This window comes from Diceros bicornis, chromosome 13 (genome assembly GCF_020826845.1).
Source record: "Diceros bicornis minor isolate mBicDic1 chromosome 13, mDicBic1.mat.cur, whole genome shotgun sequence".
Classification (NCBI taxonomy): Eukaryota; Metazoa; Chordata; class Mammalia; order Perissodactyla; family Rhinocerotidae; genus Diceros; species Diceros bicornis.
In genome coordinates, this window is record NC_080752.1 from 13130612 (window position 1) to 13150199 (window position 19588).

The 19588-nt window shown below is 34.5% G+C and overlaps 1 protein-coding gene across 4 annotated transcripts in view; it reads right to left on the reverse strand.

Moving 5' to 3' along the window:
* Nucleotides 1-19588, reverse strand: part of FAF1 (Fas associated factor 1) — a 493835-nt gene that overhangs the window by 218662 nt on the left and 255585 nt on the right. For all 4 annotated transcript variants that reach the window (XM_058552367.1, XM_058552369.1, XM_058552370.1 and 1 more), the window contains one exon: nt 9867-9972. In XM_058552367.1, coding sequence (XP_058408350.1) covers nt 9867-9972 — 106 coding nt within the window. The remainder of the gene's footprint in view (nt 1-9866; nt 9973-19588) is intronic.

Genomic DNA, 19588 nt, shown 5'->3' on the forward strand with positions numbered 1-19588 from the left:
TCTCATTTTAGCCACCTGCTTTTTATTTTTTTAACTACCTGCTTACAAGGCAAGGAAAAAATTTATCAGCATTATTAAATATTCTTCTCGTGATCAACTTGAAAACAATTCAGATTATATCAGTCAAATAGGAAGTCATGGCACCTTAATGTCTAACAATGAAAGAGAAATTACAATGTACAAGATAGAGTCTTATTTAGAACATTTTCCTGTCCTCTTGTCCTTTCTTGTCCTCTCACTCCATAGGCTAATCCTGGACTTCCTCCAGAGTATATCTTATGCTGCTCTCCCAAAATATATAAATAAGGTTTGCACTTTCCCAAATGGAGGTTATTTAATCCTAAATATACCCCCACAAATATAAGCCTCATTTTCCTTTGTACAGTCTTTGTTTTGGATGAAGAAAATATTCTCTTGGATGCCTACAGCCATTTCAAAAGCTTAACTAAAAGGTTTCTCTCTCACCTTCTTCTAGAATTGGTCAAATTACACTTATTTTTTCACTGTTTTTGTTTTTAAGTCACTAAATCAACCCCAACAAACATCTGGCTTTTATTCTTATGCTTTCAATTACTTCCAATTTGTGAGCATTTGACTTTTCTAGCATAAAGTTCCTAGGAAATTATTCCATAATCAATGTGTGGAATAGCTAGCTATAGCCAAAAAGGGAAAAGATTCCTTTCTTGCCTTCATCTACATGGATACCATACTTCCAAACACCACAGGCTAAAACTCTGCTGGCATTTAAAAAATTCTATTTTGCAATCAAAGTACAAATCTAATTTGTTTTCCACTGTCACTCATAGGACTTTCCCAGCATTACTCTTTTCCAGAGTACCTTCTTCCCTCTTGTTTCCTTCATCCCCTTCCATCAAGTATCCATGTGCAGTATTATTTCTCCCCTTGCTCTCCCTCCACCCTCATGCATTAGCTGTAAAATAGATGTAAAGCTTGGTGTAAGTCCAAAAATTTTATGATCAAAATACATACTTAGCAAATTGTTTGGCTAAATCTTTCATGTATGATGAAAGATTATTACCACAATTCATTAGCAAATTATAGACTTTGAAATGTAGGCAGACAAATATTTGGCCCTGTATCAATCAATTTGGACCAGCTGGGTAGAAATTCACACAATCCCAGGAAACCCAGAAAGTGAGGTGCTCTTTCATTTTTCATTTACTTGAAACATTAAAGAAAAATTATCATTCTATAAAAATGTCCACTATTCAAGATTTTAGCAGAGCCATTTTAGACTGAGTTTTATTTTCAGTCAACTACTACTTTAGTGACCAATTAACTGATAATTTTTCTTGCAATTGACTGTGGAAGAATAGTGCATAATGCACACACAGGCACCTTAGTATTTGACCATTATACTCCAGTTTAAAAGCTAAATATTTAATAATGGTTCTACTGCCCTAAAAAAAGGAGGAGGAGGTGTACTTCTACATACACTAAATCAGCCTGGAAACTAATTTTGCAGTTATTCACAATAAATAATATCATTAACATTCTCCCTCTGAGCCTCCCTAGCCTACTGAGGTGACCCTGTACAGATTCTGATTGATCCTATGTCTGTCTGTTTTGGTTAAGCTACAAGACCGCATATGAGGACAGCTGCACTTTGGGAGCAACTTAAAACAAATTTCATCTTAGTGGCATCTAATCCAGTGCTTGGTACAAGACGCATGGAAAAGTCAGTGTCAAAATTAAACAATGCCGGCTTTGCAATGAGCAGATGCTTTTGCCTTGCAGCTGTAAAAACCTTAAAACAATCCAGTACTCTACTGTCTGGTCACGCAATGACCACAAAGCAAGGAATACATTTTGTCATTTACAGAAAATGTTTGCTACGAGCTTTTAAGTCTTTTTTTCTTTAAGAAAATGTTTAAAAATAATAATAAGAAGAATATATTTAGTGTAATAAGGTAATTCAGCCCTAAACTGAGCAATAGGATTTAAGTATATTTGCCACACTATGTTTGAAAAACAATAATGCCTTGACTAGATAGCAAGTCTGACACAAAACACATTAGACAAGAAAAAAATTACCAGAAACAGATGTTTTAAGACATTAACGGCCAAATAACCTTTGGTATATAAGGATAAACAAGTAAATAATTCTCTACATGCAGGCCTTATCTTAATATACCTAGTTTTGGTCTAGCTTTTGTTTATGAGCACTTTATGTTCACTTACCCATCCTTTGATTTATTTCCTTGTTTTTTTGCTGGGGTGGAGTGGGGAGAAGAATGAGAAGCTTATTATTCTTTATGGCTGAAGGATACTTAAATGTTGAAATATTTCTCATCTTAAGTAACGTGGTATTTACCGAGGACTACAAAGAAATTGTAGTCTTTTCCAACCCTTACCCTACAGGAGAGAATTTTGTCTCTGGCATTCAGGAGTCTAGGGGTTCATAATTTAATACTGAAATAAACTCTTCTTCATGAGGAGAAAGGTTCAAACCAATGTGTCTGTGAAAGCAAAGAACCAGCCCCACCTAAGTAAGTGACTGCACGGTCATGATCAATCCACTTCTGCTAATTGAGGTTCTGGCTTTAAAGACAGCTTTTTATGGTACCTACAAGAAAGAGAATTTTGTATTCTTTTATTTTAAATAGTCTACAGCAAAAAATTTTTTCAGTAATTTTTTTCCTAACCATTCAAATTTTTTCTTGAAATCCTTTTCTCCCCAAGGCTATCAATTCATTAACACCTCATTGCTTATAAATTTCATTGGATGGTTTGTTGGTTGAAGTTTTGGGGATTCCCTTTACACTCCTTCCCACCCCACCACTTATATTTCAATCAACAAGTCCCAAAGTAATACCACATTAATAGGAAATTAATCAAATTTTATTTTAAATATCAAAGAAGGCATGCTAACCTCTTCATTAAGTCTTTGAGAAATAAAATCTAAAATATTTTTGCAGTTGTTTTTGCATTTCTATATTTTATTTTCTAAGAATGTAATTAAAACATATTGACAAAAAAGCATATTTGTTCATTATGCCTTTTTAAATATAAGTTCTATACATTCATTTAAAGAGATGGGCCAAACTTGGAAATAATCTTTTCTATGAAATGTTTACAATTATTAAGTTATATACTATAGGTATGATTTTGTTGTATTCTTTGCTAATAGCTACAATTAAAATGAACTTGAATTATGGTGTCAGTAATATGTGCCATCAAACAAAAGTAAACCATGCAACAAAAATATATCACAAGAGAATTAAACTTAAAAGTATAAAAACATACAAAATAACTGACATGTATTTCAAGATGTAATCCCTTGTATCTTAATCTACGTAGCTTAGAAGAAGAATTAATTATTTTACAGTGTCAGTATTCTAAATTACAATATTGTACACGAACAGCTTTAAGGACAAGGAATAAGTATAAATTTGCACAAACTGGGTTTGCTTATATTGTTATTTCATAATACCTTTGGTTAATAATCAGAATTATGCTAACAAGAACTGCATGAAAATATTTCGATTAGAAGTATATTCCAACTTAAGGTTATTAATTACACAATTCCAATTCACATTTAATGGACTTTAATACATTACATATTTTTATGGGACCATGTAGAGATTTGCAAAAATGTTTGGCTCAAATAAATGGTTCTCTTTTAAGTGCATTTTATCCCTTTTGGTTCATTCAATAACAGCGATATATTTTTAAAGTATATATTTTACTCAAAAAATACATGAGTAAGTCACAAACCAAAAGCTAACAGATGTGTGACTTCTAATTAGTTATAATAATCTCTGCTTCAATGCCATTAGAAAGAGCCTTTCTTTTCTTTTGAAAACTAAAAAAGCTTTCCTTTGAATTTTAAACTGTCAGGGTGCTTCACAGTCAATGTACAAAATGTGCTTTGATTAAAATTTTAGACATCTACAGTGATAACTTTATGAAAGGAAAATATTAAATTATAATTATCCTAAACAGACACAGTCTTGTGAAACTAACCCTACATTCATGTTAAAACACAAAGAGTTGAATATAATGAATTTGATTCATCCTCAGACACAAAGCTTCACCACAGTAAACTCAGTCAACTGTTGCTCTTACGCCTATATTCATGGTGCTTAAATAGCGCACTTTAAAACAAAAAAAACTCCAATTGGCTTTTCATATATCCACCCTCCCCAAAAATAACGCACTTGAAAAACCCAAATGATATGAAAGGCTTCAAGGCCTCTTTTCTCCCTTTCATACCCCTTTTTTTTATTTCTGTTTGCAGTAATCTGCCTTTCTCTTTCTCTTTCTCATTGCTACAGAGCAAGCGAGGAGGCTCAGAGCTTTGAAAAGGGGGCTCAGTGTGTAATGGGTCCACTAGAATTAATTTACTTGCACCAAATCCATTGAGCACAGAGGGGTTTTTTTTCCCCCTCTCTCTCTCTCTCTCTTCTCAAATCATTTGGAGTCGAACGCAGCCCCAGCCTTTGTAATTCTAGTAAAGCACTTAAAGTGCACAGTAGGTGTTCATGAAGACCATCTGGTCAAAAGCAAAACAAGCTGCTGATTTTGCCTTTGAATAGAATGAAGCAAGTGTGAATTAGTCTCTTCAATTAGCACTATTACAACCTGTCAAGTGCATATTGTAAAACAGGATTATTACAGTATTGGTCACCAGTGCAATTATTTACTCTCTGCCTTTTCTTGCATATAAAAATGTCTTATGTTTATTAGTTTCTGATAACTGAACATAATTTCTCTTAACCCAGGCATTTCAAAACTACCAACACACAAATCACAGATTATGAAACGTGGTTGGCCAAGAAGATGTTAGGATACACATATCTTAAGTAACAAAGGACAAAAGCATTGTCCTTAATTCTTAACAAAATTTCATTGTTTTTATCTTCTTAAAACGTAGGTGAAAAAATACTTACATGGGCTAAAAAAAAATTTCCCATAGAGATTATTTCAAAATACTTTCAGAGGGAGAAAAAGACTTGTCAGTTCCAAATGGCTGCATTGTAAATATTACTTAAATTTATTTCCTAAGGGGTTAATTTATTAAGAAACACAGAAAACCTCAATATTTATAAAATGATCATTACTGATTTGTTCATTTGAAGTGGTATGACTTCAAAAGATCTCGGTTATAAAATGCAACTTGAAACTAATAATATACATGCATATTTAAAAGAAACCCATAATCTCCTTTTCTGAAAGCTGAATAAAGGCTTGAATTCATTGCCTAGTTGCTTAACAAATTATCTCTTTCATTCTTGCTAAGATGTCATCTGTGATTTCAAATTTTAAAAATCAAATTATGATATACACTAATTAAAATAGGTTCATTCAAATTGAGCTTATATATGCCATTTATTTTGCGTAAAAATAAACCACTTAAACATTTAATTAAATAAGCACACAATTTAATTTACCCTCTTGCATATGCACAGTCTCAGCTACCTTACTCTTCAGTTCTGTGCCATCACCCTCCACCCTCTCCATACTGGAAAACAAACCAAAAAAAAAAAAACAACTATACTTAAAACATTTACAGAAAGGGCATGTTAGTTAAGAAGTTATAGTCAACCCACTACTAGAAAATTGCTCATTAGTACAATCTGTAAAAGACTACTTATTTATTTACTGTTAATGATCTCCAGCATTAAAGGAGAATCGTTCGAAATATACGTTAGTCAAGCAAGTTGAGAAAATAGCAAGCAGAAAAAAAGACACAAAACTTGACGCGAGTTTAAAATTTGCAGAATCACAATCAGCCTCATGATTTCATTTATTTAGCCAAGATTATTTTTAAGGCCTGGTATGATTTATGTATTCAGTTCATTTCTTGTTGCTAATTCAAACTACTGGCTTTCCACTTGACAATCACTAGTATTAGTATTGAAATGTTTTATTATTCCATTAAGACATATCTTTATAGGTTGTCAATTTTTCCCTTTCATTCCCATTAAGAACTAAATCAACATTAATAAGAACAGTGAGAATTCTAGGGTAAAATGAAACTTGGAAGAGGATTTAAATAATTCCAGTAGCTATTCATTGTGCTTCTCACTATAATAGATAAGTAATACTCCACGATTCCACACCAAAAATACTTGGGTTTCTTATCATTGTTATTCTGGATCATGTGTGTATTCCTTAAGTTTGTATGACATCTACAAAGAAAAGTGGATATTTTGCCTAATAGAAGCTTTTGCAATAGTAAGGTGGACAACAAAGAATTAGTTTCCAAGAAAAGTTGGCTTGATTTCAGGGAATTTATATCCTTTTCCACACCTGGGTTTAGGATTTGCAGTAGGCAAATCAATCTTTTCTTTCCCTTAATTTAACCATTCCCAAGTGCATTTGTAACCACAGGTCCTTAATAGTATTAGAATTACTAAAATATGTACAATTAACTGTCTAAAAATCTGAATTCTCAGTGTAGAAAATTCATTAAAATAAGATAAGCTTGTTTAAATTTTCAAGGAAATTCACTCTTTTAAAAAGTGTGACAAGTAGGTAATTCAGGACCCAAAAAGGTGGACAGATTGTCACAAAGTTATTATAATTATTATTTGATAATTTTTACAATAAATCTTGTCATAACGGAAAAACAGAAAAGATTTTTATTTGTATGGCTACTTGCAACTCTCCATTCCGACCTTTTTATACTATCATTGCCTATTCCTCAAGTAGGAGGATAATGTAAGTGGGAGGATTTGTAAAGAGCTTAAAAAAAATAACCTCAATATCTAACTAGCTTAAATTAAAATCTAGAGCACCCAAAGGACACAAGTCACACATTGCGAGGCAAGAGACCACAGAGCCAGGATGAACAAACACTTGTATGACTATCGGTTTATCACCGGTAACTTGCATGAACATATGGTCACTGAAGAGTTTATTTGAAATTCAAACTGCTTTTAAGTTCTATTTTCTTATTCATTATTTTAAAGAAGATATTGTCTAATTAAAAGTTGAAATCATAGTGCATTTTTCAGTCCTATTTCATTTAACAGAAATTTTCCTCTGGGGGAAAAATATTACAAAAGCTTTCTTTTAAAAATGCAAGGCTTTCAAAATTAAAAATACCAAAAAATGGTGATGTTTTTTCACCCGCAACAAAAATAATATATTACTACACTAGAAAAAAAATCAAGTTTTTGTTAGTTTTTTTTTAATTTCTTCGTTTCCTTCATCTATTGAATTCAGTCTTGGACCTATTAAACAACATCGAAAAGAAATTTCTGAAACTGGTGACAGAAGTTAATGTATGATTTAGGATATATGACATCATTAAGCTTCCACATTAAGGGCAGAAATTCTAACATTTATAAAATAACACTGCAAAATCATTTCAAGATTATATTTTTATTGTGTTGCAAACTGCTTTTCAATCATGCAACAAAAAAAATGCACATACTTAAGTGTCACTGTGGGTTGCATGGCAATAGCATAAGAGCATCTTGTTCTCCAGAATCCCCCCCGCCCCGCAGTATTCCTCAAGTTGAAGGAGAAAAGTCTTAGTTCTAGGCCTACAGACCCTAGGCATGGAAAGTATAATCCATGTTCTTTTTCTAAGTTGTACAGAATAAAAGAGCCTATGTGTACCTGTCTGCTCACAGAAAAGCAACTGATATTGGAAACAACTGCATTTATTTTTCCTTGGCAACTAGCATTTCAAAATATTATTTTAAATCAACTATAAAAAGGAAAAAAGAAAAAGAAGAAGAAATCAAACTCTTGCAAGAAATACCTAAGAATATCTGTTTTTGCAAAAATATTTCTGGGACATTTTTCATTTAGAAAATGGTATGGAAAAGATTTACTGTTTTCAAGTCCTTGAAGTTTAAAATATATTTGATAATCTAAATAGCAGGCCACGGAGAACAGTTTCAGCCAACTGTGGCGCACAATGGCACATTTACAGAATTTTAAATATTTCTTTTAATAATTGATGTAGTCGTTTTGAATCATTCTGCATAGGATATCAGGTGTGAGCAGATTGCATTAACGCTGCTTAAACATTTCAACTTGTCAGTATGGCCAACTCGATTTCGGAAATATTTGCAGTATTTTCCCATCGAAACAGTAATAAAGGCAAAATAAATATATGCCACTACTTTATAATCACCGAACATTAATGAATATTTTATGTCTTTTTAAATCTCCCTGTTTAATTTAAAAGGGTGAAATTAAGTCTCCTCCCTGCAATATGCCAATTATCTGTAAATCAAACAATAACTTGGCCATTATGCTCCTTTTTGTTAATATAAGAGAAGCTAATTTGAAAACACTGAATGGCATTTTTAGACTATCAGTTTAATAGTCCTTTCTGCCCTCTTGTGGGAGAAAGTTGAAACACACACAAACTATCAAAACTGGAAATACAAAAGAAAAAAGGGTAAAATTCTAGCTATAAAAATTTCAATCAGAAAGAAAACTAAAGCAGTATATGTTTATCCATCATGCATTATACTAGTCTTCAATTAAAAAAAGTAAATCAACCACAGAATGAAATTTACCTTTTATTATCTTTGCTTTTCTTAATTAAATTGGAGTTATTTTGAAACTAAATTTCCTTAATTAATTATATTCAATATATAATTTAAATTTTACTAACATGAAGTTCCCAGAATACTCTGTGATAGAGCCATAGTTAAACATTATTTCTAATGTAAAAACAATTCTTCAATGAATTAAAATTTTTAATTTAGAGAATAGAACACACATGACAGAGGTTAAAAATGAAATGGCAATTTATACATTTAAAATCCCGGAAAAAATCAAATAATCCAAATCTGTGATTCAAATTATGGGCCAAGAAAAATTTTCAAGATTTTAGTTACTAGTCAACAAACTATTCAAGTGATAAATAGAGAACTTTAAGCAATGAGTTATTTATGCCAAATTCACAAATTGAAATTCATTGATAAAACATAAAGAAAGGAAACCATTAATAATCTAGCCATTAATGAAACAATTCATATACTTCTGAAAAATGATTAAGGCAAAAACAACTTGTTTTTTAATATGACAGTATTTTAAGCAATGTAGTCCAAGAAAAAATTTATGAAATAATCCAAGATTAAGCATGATTAATTCTCTTTATAAAAACATTAGTAGACAAATGATTGCTGTATTCACAACTTACATGGGATAATGTGACATAGTCGTCATTTCAGTGTTTCTAAACATAAGTCCTGTCATAGCCCTACACATTTTTCCTCCTACAGAGATAAATTACTGGCTTTTAGGTGGGTGGGGCCACAGGCAAGAAGGTACCTCTTCTCTCTTAGGGGAGGTTCTTTTTTGAAACAGTGGCCCTGGTTGGCCACGTTGAAGAAAATATTGACATTATAAATAGGCTGTTCTCAGATATTCTGAGCTAAATGACTGATGGTCTCCAACAGCATCTCAAGAATACTGCCCAAGGCTGATTGAGCTGTTTAAGAAAAGCCTCCTCAAATTCCATTTGGAAACAGGCAGGGTACACATTATAAATAATGTATTTGAGAGCAACCTTTCAAATAAAATATAAACATGTTCGAAAATGCATGCTGTCAACAATTTCCAAATTAATATTCTGAATAATGACTATAAAACGATGAAATATATTACATAATAATGAGTTATTTTTAAGCAGGGTTTTAAGTTGACTATTTTAAGAATTATCAAGAGCTCTCATTTACAATATCTATCTTTCTAGGTCAAGTCATCTAATACGTCTACAGTAATCACTGAAGCTCCAGTTAATTAAAATTAAGAGCCCAATAATGAAACATAAAGAGAGTTTCCAACCAGAACAGATAAGCCCTCTTTAACAGGGTCAACATTAGCTATAATGAGCTACCTTTATTCCGTAGCTGTGAAACATAACTCACCTCTTGAATGGTACTGCTTCCTGAGAAGTTCAGGTTGTACTCCCGCTGGACTTCTCGGTGGGTGATGATCAGCATGAAGTTTTGATTTAATGACTCCTGCAGGGCACTGAAAGGGTTGAAAGAAAAACAAGGAACTCTGAGATGAACAAGTTCTAGCTTGCTTTACAGCTAGCTGCAAAAACCCCAGGAGTACCATAACCTCCACACAGGCATGTCCGGGCCCAATGTTATCATCTTTTCAGTTCCTAAAGGCAAGAGAGCACACTGAGAACAACCAAGGGGAGCTAACCTGTTAACTCCTTCTCTACCAAGGTGTTTTTAAACTTTAATTCTACATACTTTGCATACATAAGAATTTTCTACAAGTCATATGCTAGTGTCTGCATACATATTTCTTCCAAGAGAACCAAATTTGTCAACTATATCAAATTCCAAATATGCTACTAAAATGTATACTGAAAGGCTCTGGTTCAAATCCATGTGAAATAGCTGTTCTAGAAGAAGAGAAATATGAAACTATTGTTTATGTTCACGCTGCCGTATAAGAATAAAAATATTGTTTCAGCCAAAATTCAGAAGATACTGAAATCTATAGAACTTTAATTGTTCTACCAAAATTCCTTCAAAATAATTGTGCCTTCACCTAGGACTCAGTAACAGAATTCAGAAACTGGAGAATTCAGAGCAATATTAAACTCTATACCAAAGTTCCAAAATGTTAGAAATGTGCCAGAACCATGAAGAGTAAATGAAATGAGCCACATAAATTAAGAAACATAAAGCATGGTTCTATTTGTTTATGATAATATTAAGAAGCACTATCAACACTGAAAATAAAAATCTTGCATTATTCCAAGTGCTAAGGAAACCAGTGCAAATAATACATAGTTCCTGTCCATAAAAAGCTTTACAATCTCATAAAGGTAAACAGATACATAAGCAGCCACAGTATAATGCAATAGGTACAACCGAGAAACTGAAAAACAAAAAGTACAATGAAAACTTAGAAGGAAGCGCTTAACTCCGCCTCAGTGAGAGAGGAAAAGAATTAGGGAAATGCCTCAGAAGAGAAGAAAAATATAAGTTGAAATACGAAGGGTAAGTAGGACCTTAGAGTTTATCACTTGGAAGGGATGAAATTTTTGTTTTGTTTAGGGAAGAGAGATGGGTAGCACTTTTTAGACAAGGAAATAATAAGTGGAATAAAAAGCATGTTCATTCACTCAGTTAACACACATTTATTGAGCACCTACCTATGTTTATGACACTGTTCTAGTTGCTAGGGATAGAGTGGTAAAGCAGAAAAACATGGTCCCTACTTTCATGAAACTTACATTCTAGTAAAGGAGACAAACAATAATTAAATAAATAAATAATTTTAGAGAATGCTAAGTGCTGTGAAGAAAATAAAACAGGATTATAATATAAAAGGTAATGGGGCGGGGGGGTGAAGGGAATTATTTTCAACAGAATAGTTGAGGAAGGCATCTCTGAGGAAGTGACATTTAAGTTGAGGCTGGCATAATAAGAAAGAGATAGTAGGAGTCTGATCATGTAGGTCCTTGTAGACCATAGTAAAGAACTTGATATTTATAGTAATTGCAAAGAAAAGCCATTGGAGGGTTTTACACAGGCAAATGGTTAAGATCTGACTTACATTTACATTTATACAATATCATTCTGGCTGCTCTGGCTAAAGTGAGGAAAGAGTAGAGGCAAGGAGAGCAGATAGTAGGCTAGCCCAGGCAAGAAGTCATGGTGGCTTGGACTAGGGTGGCAGAGGCAGAGAGAGAAAAGAGTTGTCAGGTTCAGATGTATTTTAGAGGTAGATGCCAGACAATTTACTAACGGAGTATGAGAGAAAAATGTAACCCCAAGGTTTCTGGCCAGAGCAAATGGAAGGATGGAATTGCATTTAACAAGGAAAACTAGGATAAGAACAGGTTGGGTGGGGAAATTGAGAGTGAAGTTCTGGATATATCAAGTTTAAGATGCCTATTAGACCTCCATGTACAGTTGTGTATAAGAGTTGAAGGTCAAGTAAGACAGCCCAGAGCAGGAGAACTGACAGCATATACATAGTATTAGACTTTGCAGCCAAAAGAAATCACCTAGGGAAACAGGTTACTTAGAGAAAAGGAAAGAGGCCAAGATGGAGCCCTGGAACATTCCAATAATTCAAAATCAAGCAGAGGAGGAGAAGTCGGTGTAAAGGAGATTGACAAATGGTCAGTAAGAAAAGAGAGAAACCAAGAAAGTCTAGTATAAGGGAGCTAGGAAGTAACTGTCTGAATCAGGAGGGCATGAGCAATTATGCCAAATGATGCCGAGACATTAACTGCAGAAAAGCCAGAAAAATGACCATGTTCAGGAAACTGTGAAAAGTTAGTGTGACCACAACGAAGGGTGTGAGAGAGGAGTGTAGTGAGGCTCAAACAGCAGGCTGGGTCAAGGTTCAATATACGTATGTTAAATGAATTTGGGGTCAGAAGACGCCATGTAATGGAAAGTCTACTTGGAGTTTCAAAGCCTTTCATAGGCAGACCTATTTCACAACCATTCTCCAAAATTTTGCTTTTGCTCTAGAGCTTGGCTGACTTCCCTCATGTCAAAAACATCACACCAGGGGCCGGCCCCGTGGCTTAGTGGTTAAGTGCACGCGCTCCGCTACTGGCGGCCCGGGTTTGGATCCCGGGCGCGCACCGACGCACAGCTTCTCCAGCCATGCTGAGGCCGCGTCCCACATACAGCAACTAGAAGGATGTGCAACTATGACATACACCTATCTACTGGGGCTTTAGGGAGAAAAAGGAGGAGGACTGGCAATAGATGTTAGCTCAGGGCCGATCTTCCTCAGCAAAAAGAGGAGGATTGGCATGGATGTTAGCTCAGGGCTGATCTTCCTCACCAAAAAAAAAAAAAAAAAATCACACCATACTCACTTCAACCTCTGTTCGTGTTGTTCTCATTCTCCTTCTCATCTCCCCCCCTCCCAAATACTGCACAGCTTTCAGACCACCTCATGGCCTACCATTTGTATTTATTATAGCTCTCCTCTTCTCTGAATTCCTATATCATATTCTTTAACACTAAAGTATAGCATGTTTTGTACCGTTTGCTTTGTTTCACGTGTAGAAGTCCTGAATTCAAGACTATAAGCATTTTGAGGGTACATATCTTATTATTCATCAGTATCTCCCTTGGCAACTATCATACTAACAGGTGATTCAATTCAATCCTATAAATATTTAAGAAATAGCTCTGCATATTCTGAATTGTATATAAAGAACTACTAATTCTCATTTTTTGAGCCTACCTATGAAGTGCCATTTTATTTACAAAATTGTGGTTCAGAAAGGTTAAGTAATTGCCCAAGATATGCAGCTATAAAAAGATGGAACCCAGTTTCTAAACTATATTTGATTCTATGTTCTTTACATGTCAGCATCCTATCTCCCAATTGGCTAGGCTGCTTTGGAGATACAAAGATGAATAAGACTCCTGCCTGTTAGGAGTTTACAATTCATTCATTCTTTGATTCCTATTATTATTTGAGTCCTATTATTTGTAATAATACAGGAATAAAAGACATAATCCCCGACCTCAAGACAGACTATTCAGAGAGGTTAAAACAGATATGAGGACTGTGGAGAAAGAAAAGAGTACTTCGAAGTACTATGAAGAAGAATGGATAGTAATTTGACAAGTAGATATGGAGGATGATTTCAGACAGAGACTAGTTTGAGTAGAGATGGAAATGGAAGAATATAGGGAAAGGTACAGAAAGCAATGAGGAAGAAGTGTTAAGAGGAAGGGAAGAAGGGTTTGTGAAAGAGAAAACTTGAAGATTAAGGACCTACATTATGGGGGCTTCAAATGCTAGGCTAAGGAGCTCAGAATTCCAGAAGTCTTGATTATTATATAGATCCTCCTTTATCTTTACATACGAACCTACATACATTTAATACTTTTAGTGCTTGCCTTGCTGCAATTCCTTAGATACGTTTCTTGATCTTGACTGGCAGACTTGTGCAATAACTTTGCAGAAAGGTTTGCCAGGAGCAGCACAGACTGTGAGACTACTTTAGAATAAGATCAATTTAGTCTCGTTCTACAATTCCTCAATAGTCCTGGAAGAGGGTAAGTTGGCAAGAAAAAATATTTATGGCTTTCAACTGCTCAGGAGTCATAGAGCCATCAGATTTGAATCCCTGCTCCACTACCTGCTAGTTATTTGACCTTGAAAAGTCAATCATACATTCTTCAACAGTCTTTAGCAGGTGTCTACCACATACAAGGCGCTATTTTAGGTACTTAATTACTCTGTAAATTCTCAGTTTCCTCTTCAGGGAAAGGATAATAATCCTTACTTCATAGAACTATGAATATTAAATTTTAGAAAGCCAAGTGGGAATTTTTATTGTGTATAAGTTTTACAGTGACTTGTTATAACTTACTGAAAATAGAACACTTTTGAGGGGTACTCATATTTTAAAACCTTGCAACGTGATAGTGAAACATTAACAAAATGATCTGTGGTGCTTTTGTGGCAGTTATTTTTCATGTTTTAGTTTCATTCCTCTGCGAGAGTTCATAGAGACTAAAATCTTTTTTGACGCATTGAACATAATTGTATATTATGCCTAATGTTATCCAGACTCACGGTGTACTTTTTCACACAGGTCTTATTTGGGGTTGATACACCACATTCCTATACCTCGTGAGAACGGTTTGTTTGGAGGAGTAAGCTGAGGGTATTACCTGTGACCTCAGACTCCAGACTGCTTCATTCACTTAGCCATTAATAATAATGGCTAGCCTTAAATGAGTGCTACTATCTCATTTAAGTATCAGGCATTAAGTATCAGGCATTAAGAGCTTCATGTCAACTTTATGAAGTTATTATTATCATTTTCATTTTATAGATGAGGAAACTGATGTTAAATTACTTGCTTAATTTTGTGCCACAGACAAAATAAGGAGCAGTGACCCAGGTCTAACTCTTATGATTTGTCCTCCAGGTACTAGAGAAGGGAACCCATCATATTTCTGCTTTGAGTTTTCTGAGGGATGAGCACACAAGCAAACTTACAATTCACATATAGTACCATTTGCTAAGAACTCTAATACCACTTTTCCTAAGGTGGTATGGAAATACAGAGGAAGAATACCTAAATTAAACTAAAGAGGCTTTTCACAGAATCTGGCATGTGAACTGAGTAAATTTCGTTTCTTTGTTTTGTGAGAGGTGTTTTTTAGGGGTTCGGGGGCAAAGGCTGTAAAGAATTTACTGTGGTGATTTGCATAACTTGCAAAGACTTTATTGCTAAAATATTATCTAGACAAACTGATTCTAGCTGCTGCTTAGCAGAATGAATTGAGTCCTCAAGTTGCTGCATCTAGGAGCAATTTTCTCCCTAACAGTGTCTTCTAATGGTTGGTTAGGATAGTTAGCCACGGTTAATCCACCTTCAAGCTGTCTCTCTTTCAACTTCAAAATGCAAAGTCATTCATGCTACTCCAACTCGTGACCTTTAGAGTACTCTGAGGATGACTCCCAACCAAAGTAGGTAGTTGAGAAATAATATGAAACTTTTTCTTTTAATAGCATGTTTTCTTTTCCATTAGAGGAAGAACTAAAGGTGTAAGCAAATGTAGAAACTTTTTAAAAGCAGTTTGAATTTTAACTAATGCAAGAAATGGTTTTCAAAGGACATCTAGTCTCTCATCACTGTTTTTTAATTTTTTATTCTTCATTATGATTTTCCTTTCAGTTCAAATATTTGCATTTACCAAAAAGGAGATAGTTTTGTTTCTACAAACAGACAAGGGCCATTAAAACCTACCATTGCTCTACTCTCAAACACAGACTGAAATTAATGTTTAAAATGTAATGAGAATCATATACACTGTCTCCAAGCTTTGAGCTAGTGACTATTTGCAAACAATATAATACAATATAATGCAATGAATGTTAAAATTTTTAAACAATTAGTAAGCAAATTGCTAGACATTTTCACATAGAGCATCTCATAATTCTCCTAGCCAGTTTCTTAATTTTAAAATGGGGGGGAGGGGGGACGGCACAGGAAAGATATGAGACGGAACCATAAAAAGACAGATTAGATAGGTAGATATCCATGCCCTTAAAATTTTCAGTATTATAACTAAGCATTAATATCTAAGCTACCAACACAATTCTAGAAATAGTTTCAGAGCGACATCCCTTCTCTGCTTTCTTTTTTGTCCAGAGGTCTTGGGTTTCCAGTGTTCTTTCCTCAGCAAAATGTCCACCTCTGCCTCAGAAGATCCCATTCCCATTTAACTATGAACATTCATCAGAAACATCTATGAAATATCTGCCTTCTAATGAGTATCAATTTCATTTTAATTCTCTGGCTTAGTTTAATACATTTTATATTCCCCTCCAGTTTTTTTTTATAAGGGGAAAATAATGCACAGCATATTTTAACACACAGTCCCCAATAAATAAATTTGAAGCTACACATATTTTTATACACGTGAACATAAAAAGCCATAAATTATTAGCCTCTACACATCAAGTATTGATAAAAGCAACAACGTTAAGAAAATAAATGTAACAGTCTTTAATGTCTTGACTGAGTTTATTTCACTTTGAGAGAGCACTTTAGTGATCCACTTATGCAGAAAGCACATGGCTCTTTTAATACATATGATGCAGTGATTTTTCAAGGTCTGGCTGCATTACGGTAGTGGAACAATCATTTGATCATCATATAGCTATATACCTGTGATTAATTCCTGATTAAGAAGAGGAATGTCTTCCCTCCTGCCAAATAGCAGCACCCCATTTCTTAGGGTAGCACAGCAGTAGGCAGGGTGTCTTGCATCTAGAATAGTAACAGTAATTTAAGGATTTCCTTTCCAGCAATCCTTGAATCAAGAATTCCCTCTTAAAGTCTTCAGTGGGAAGATTTGGCCAGGCCAAGCCGTAGTCTTCCTATTAAAACAGTGAGTTCTAGAGGAAGCACTCACTGTTATAAAATATAAATCCATCAAGATTAAACAACTGGACTAGGAAAAAGAACAAATTCAGACTTGGGCTTCAAGGTTGTTATGGCCTGAATGCTTGTGTCTCCCTTCAAAAATCACACGCTGACAGCCTAACCCCCAATGTGATGGTATTTAGAGGTAGGGCCTTTGGAGGGTGATTAAGTTTAGATGAAGTCATGAGGGTAGAGCCCCCATAATGGGGTTAGTGTCCTTATAAGAAGAGGAAGAGAGACCAGAGCTCGCTCTTTCTCTCTATGCCAAGTGAGGCCACAGTGAGAAGGCACCCATTTGCAAGCCAGAAAGAGGGCTCTCACCAGGAACCAAATCTGCCAGCACCTTGATCTTGGACTTCCCAGCCTCCAGAACTGTGAGAAATGTCTTTTGTTTAAGCCACATAGTCTACGGTATTTTGTTATAGCAGCCTGGTTGACTAATATAAGGGCTTTTAGGACTTCTGTATTCTCAGCACTCAAGTAAACAGCTGCCATCAGTTCAGCACAGGCTTCTAAATGGCTGTCTATCTGTTAAACACCTGTACATACACATCCAAATTAAAATCTCACTCATTAAAATCCACGGTAGAAAACAATATGCTTTTGTCAAAACTCATATAACTGGGGGACCCTTAAGAATTGTGCATTTATTGTATGGAAATTTTATCTCCATAAAAAATTGTAAACCATAAAAAAAAATATTTGAACAATCTGATAGCTATCATTTTTTGCAATTAAATGGGCCCCATATTTTTAACTTCAAAAATACAACACACAGGGGCCAGCTCAGTGGTGTAGTGGTTGGGTTCACACGCTCTGCTTGGGCAGCCTGGGGTTCATGGGTTCACATCCCGGGCACGGACCTGCGCACTGCTTGTGAAGCCATGCTGTGGCAGGCCTCCTGCGTGTAAAGTAGAGGAAGATGGGCACGGACATTAGCCCAGGGCCAATCTTCCTCAGAAAAAAGAGGAGGATAGGCAACAGATATTAGCTCAGGGCTAATCTTCCTCACCAAAAAAAAAAAAAAAAAACAAAAAGTGTTACAACACACTTGGGGCCAGCCCTGTGGTGTAGCGTTTAAGTGCGGTGCGTTCAGCTTTGGGGGCCCAGGTTCACAGGTTCAGATCCCGGGCGCAGACCTACACCACTTGTCACCCACATATAAAGTAGAGGAAGACTGGCACAGATGTTAGCTCAGGGCTAATCTTTCTCAAGCAAAGAAAAATGAGGAAGATTGGCAACAGATGTTAGCTCAGGGCTAATCTTCCTTAGCCAAATAAAAAAAAAAACCAAAACGCTTTTAATCAATGTAAATGGAAACCATGAATTTGTTGCCATTGCTACTTAATAATACTATATGTCCACTGACACATACGGGTTGTTGTCAGTGAAATTATACTTCTCAAATCAATGCTGTATATGTGGTTAAGCAAGTAAAGTATTAACACCAATACAGGGATTGAAAATCTCCTGTTTCATTCCTGCTGTGTGCATATGCTATTTCTTTTCTTGTACTGGATATTTTAAAGAATAATATCAACTTAAAATAATAGGCTTAGAAGGTTCACTTCCAATAGATTTTATTTTTTAAATATGACACTATTAAAGCAAAAACAGTAGTTTCAAATTACTGTGATTTTTTATTATAAAAATGTAAATAATCTTGGAATATGCTATCGAATATTAATACTTTACAATTTATATCTTTCCAAAAGGCCCTACAAAATTTTCTCTCTTTGGGAATATTTTATGATCTACAATGATCTTTTTATCCTTTCAGATACACCAAGATTTTAAATTAAAAGGCATGACACACAGCAATTTAAATTTCCATTCCAAACTTACAGAGTCATATGAGCTCTTGTCAACAAAAGACCAAATTTACTATAATTATGGATTATTTACACTAAAACAAAATAAGAAATCAATATGTAAATGTACTGTTTGTTGTAGCTAATGCAGCCAGCAATGACAGATTAGGATCAAATAGCAATCAGTTTGAAAATCTGGCACATATGTAAATGAGCTAGGGACTTGATGTTTACATTTGACTGTATTTCATTCAGGATTTTTAAATTGTCTCAGGAATAGCATAAAAATAAAATGTTAATCTTTCCACTATAAATACAACTTGAGCCCTCATAACTGAAACTAGATTTTGCTCCTGTCCAGCTAAACTAACATGTGATACCAATAATTCTGAGCTGTAGATTACATCATTCTTAATTAACACTCTGCTACAGTTGTTAACATCCTCCAAGACACCATGTTATCATCACCACAAGTTCTGTAACAATCTTAAAACCACATTTAACAAAGGTTGGTCTCTTACTCTGCAGCTACTTTTAGTTGCTTTCTTTGCTGGCAATTAAATATGTCTAAATAAACAAACGTTTGGTTTCACATAATTCTTAACAACATTTTTCATGATGATTTTAAAGTTCAAGTGTCCTTATGTCTATAATTACTGTTTATCAATATAGTGATATATTGGATTCAGCAAAATGTATTAACCAAAGTATGTTAGATTAATCAAAATGTGGTAATTAATGGTGATAGTGATATATTGTGATCCATCAAGTAGTTCATAACAAAACTGTCAAAACATAATTCTATCCTTCTAGACAAAATATGAAGAAAACAAAAAAAATTACCTTTACATTGATTTTTGTTTCCTGAATTACTGACCAAGTT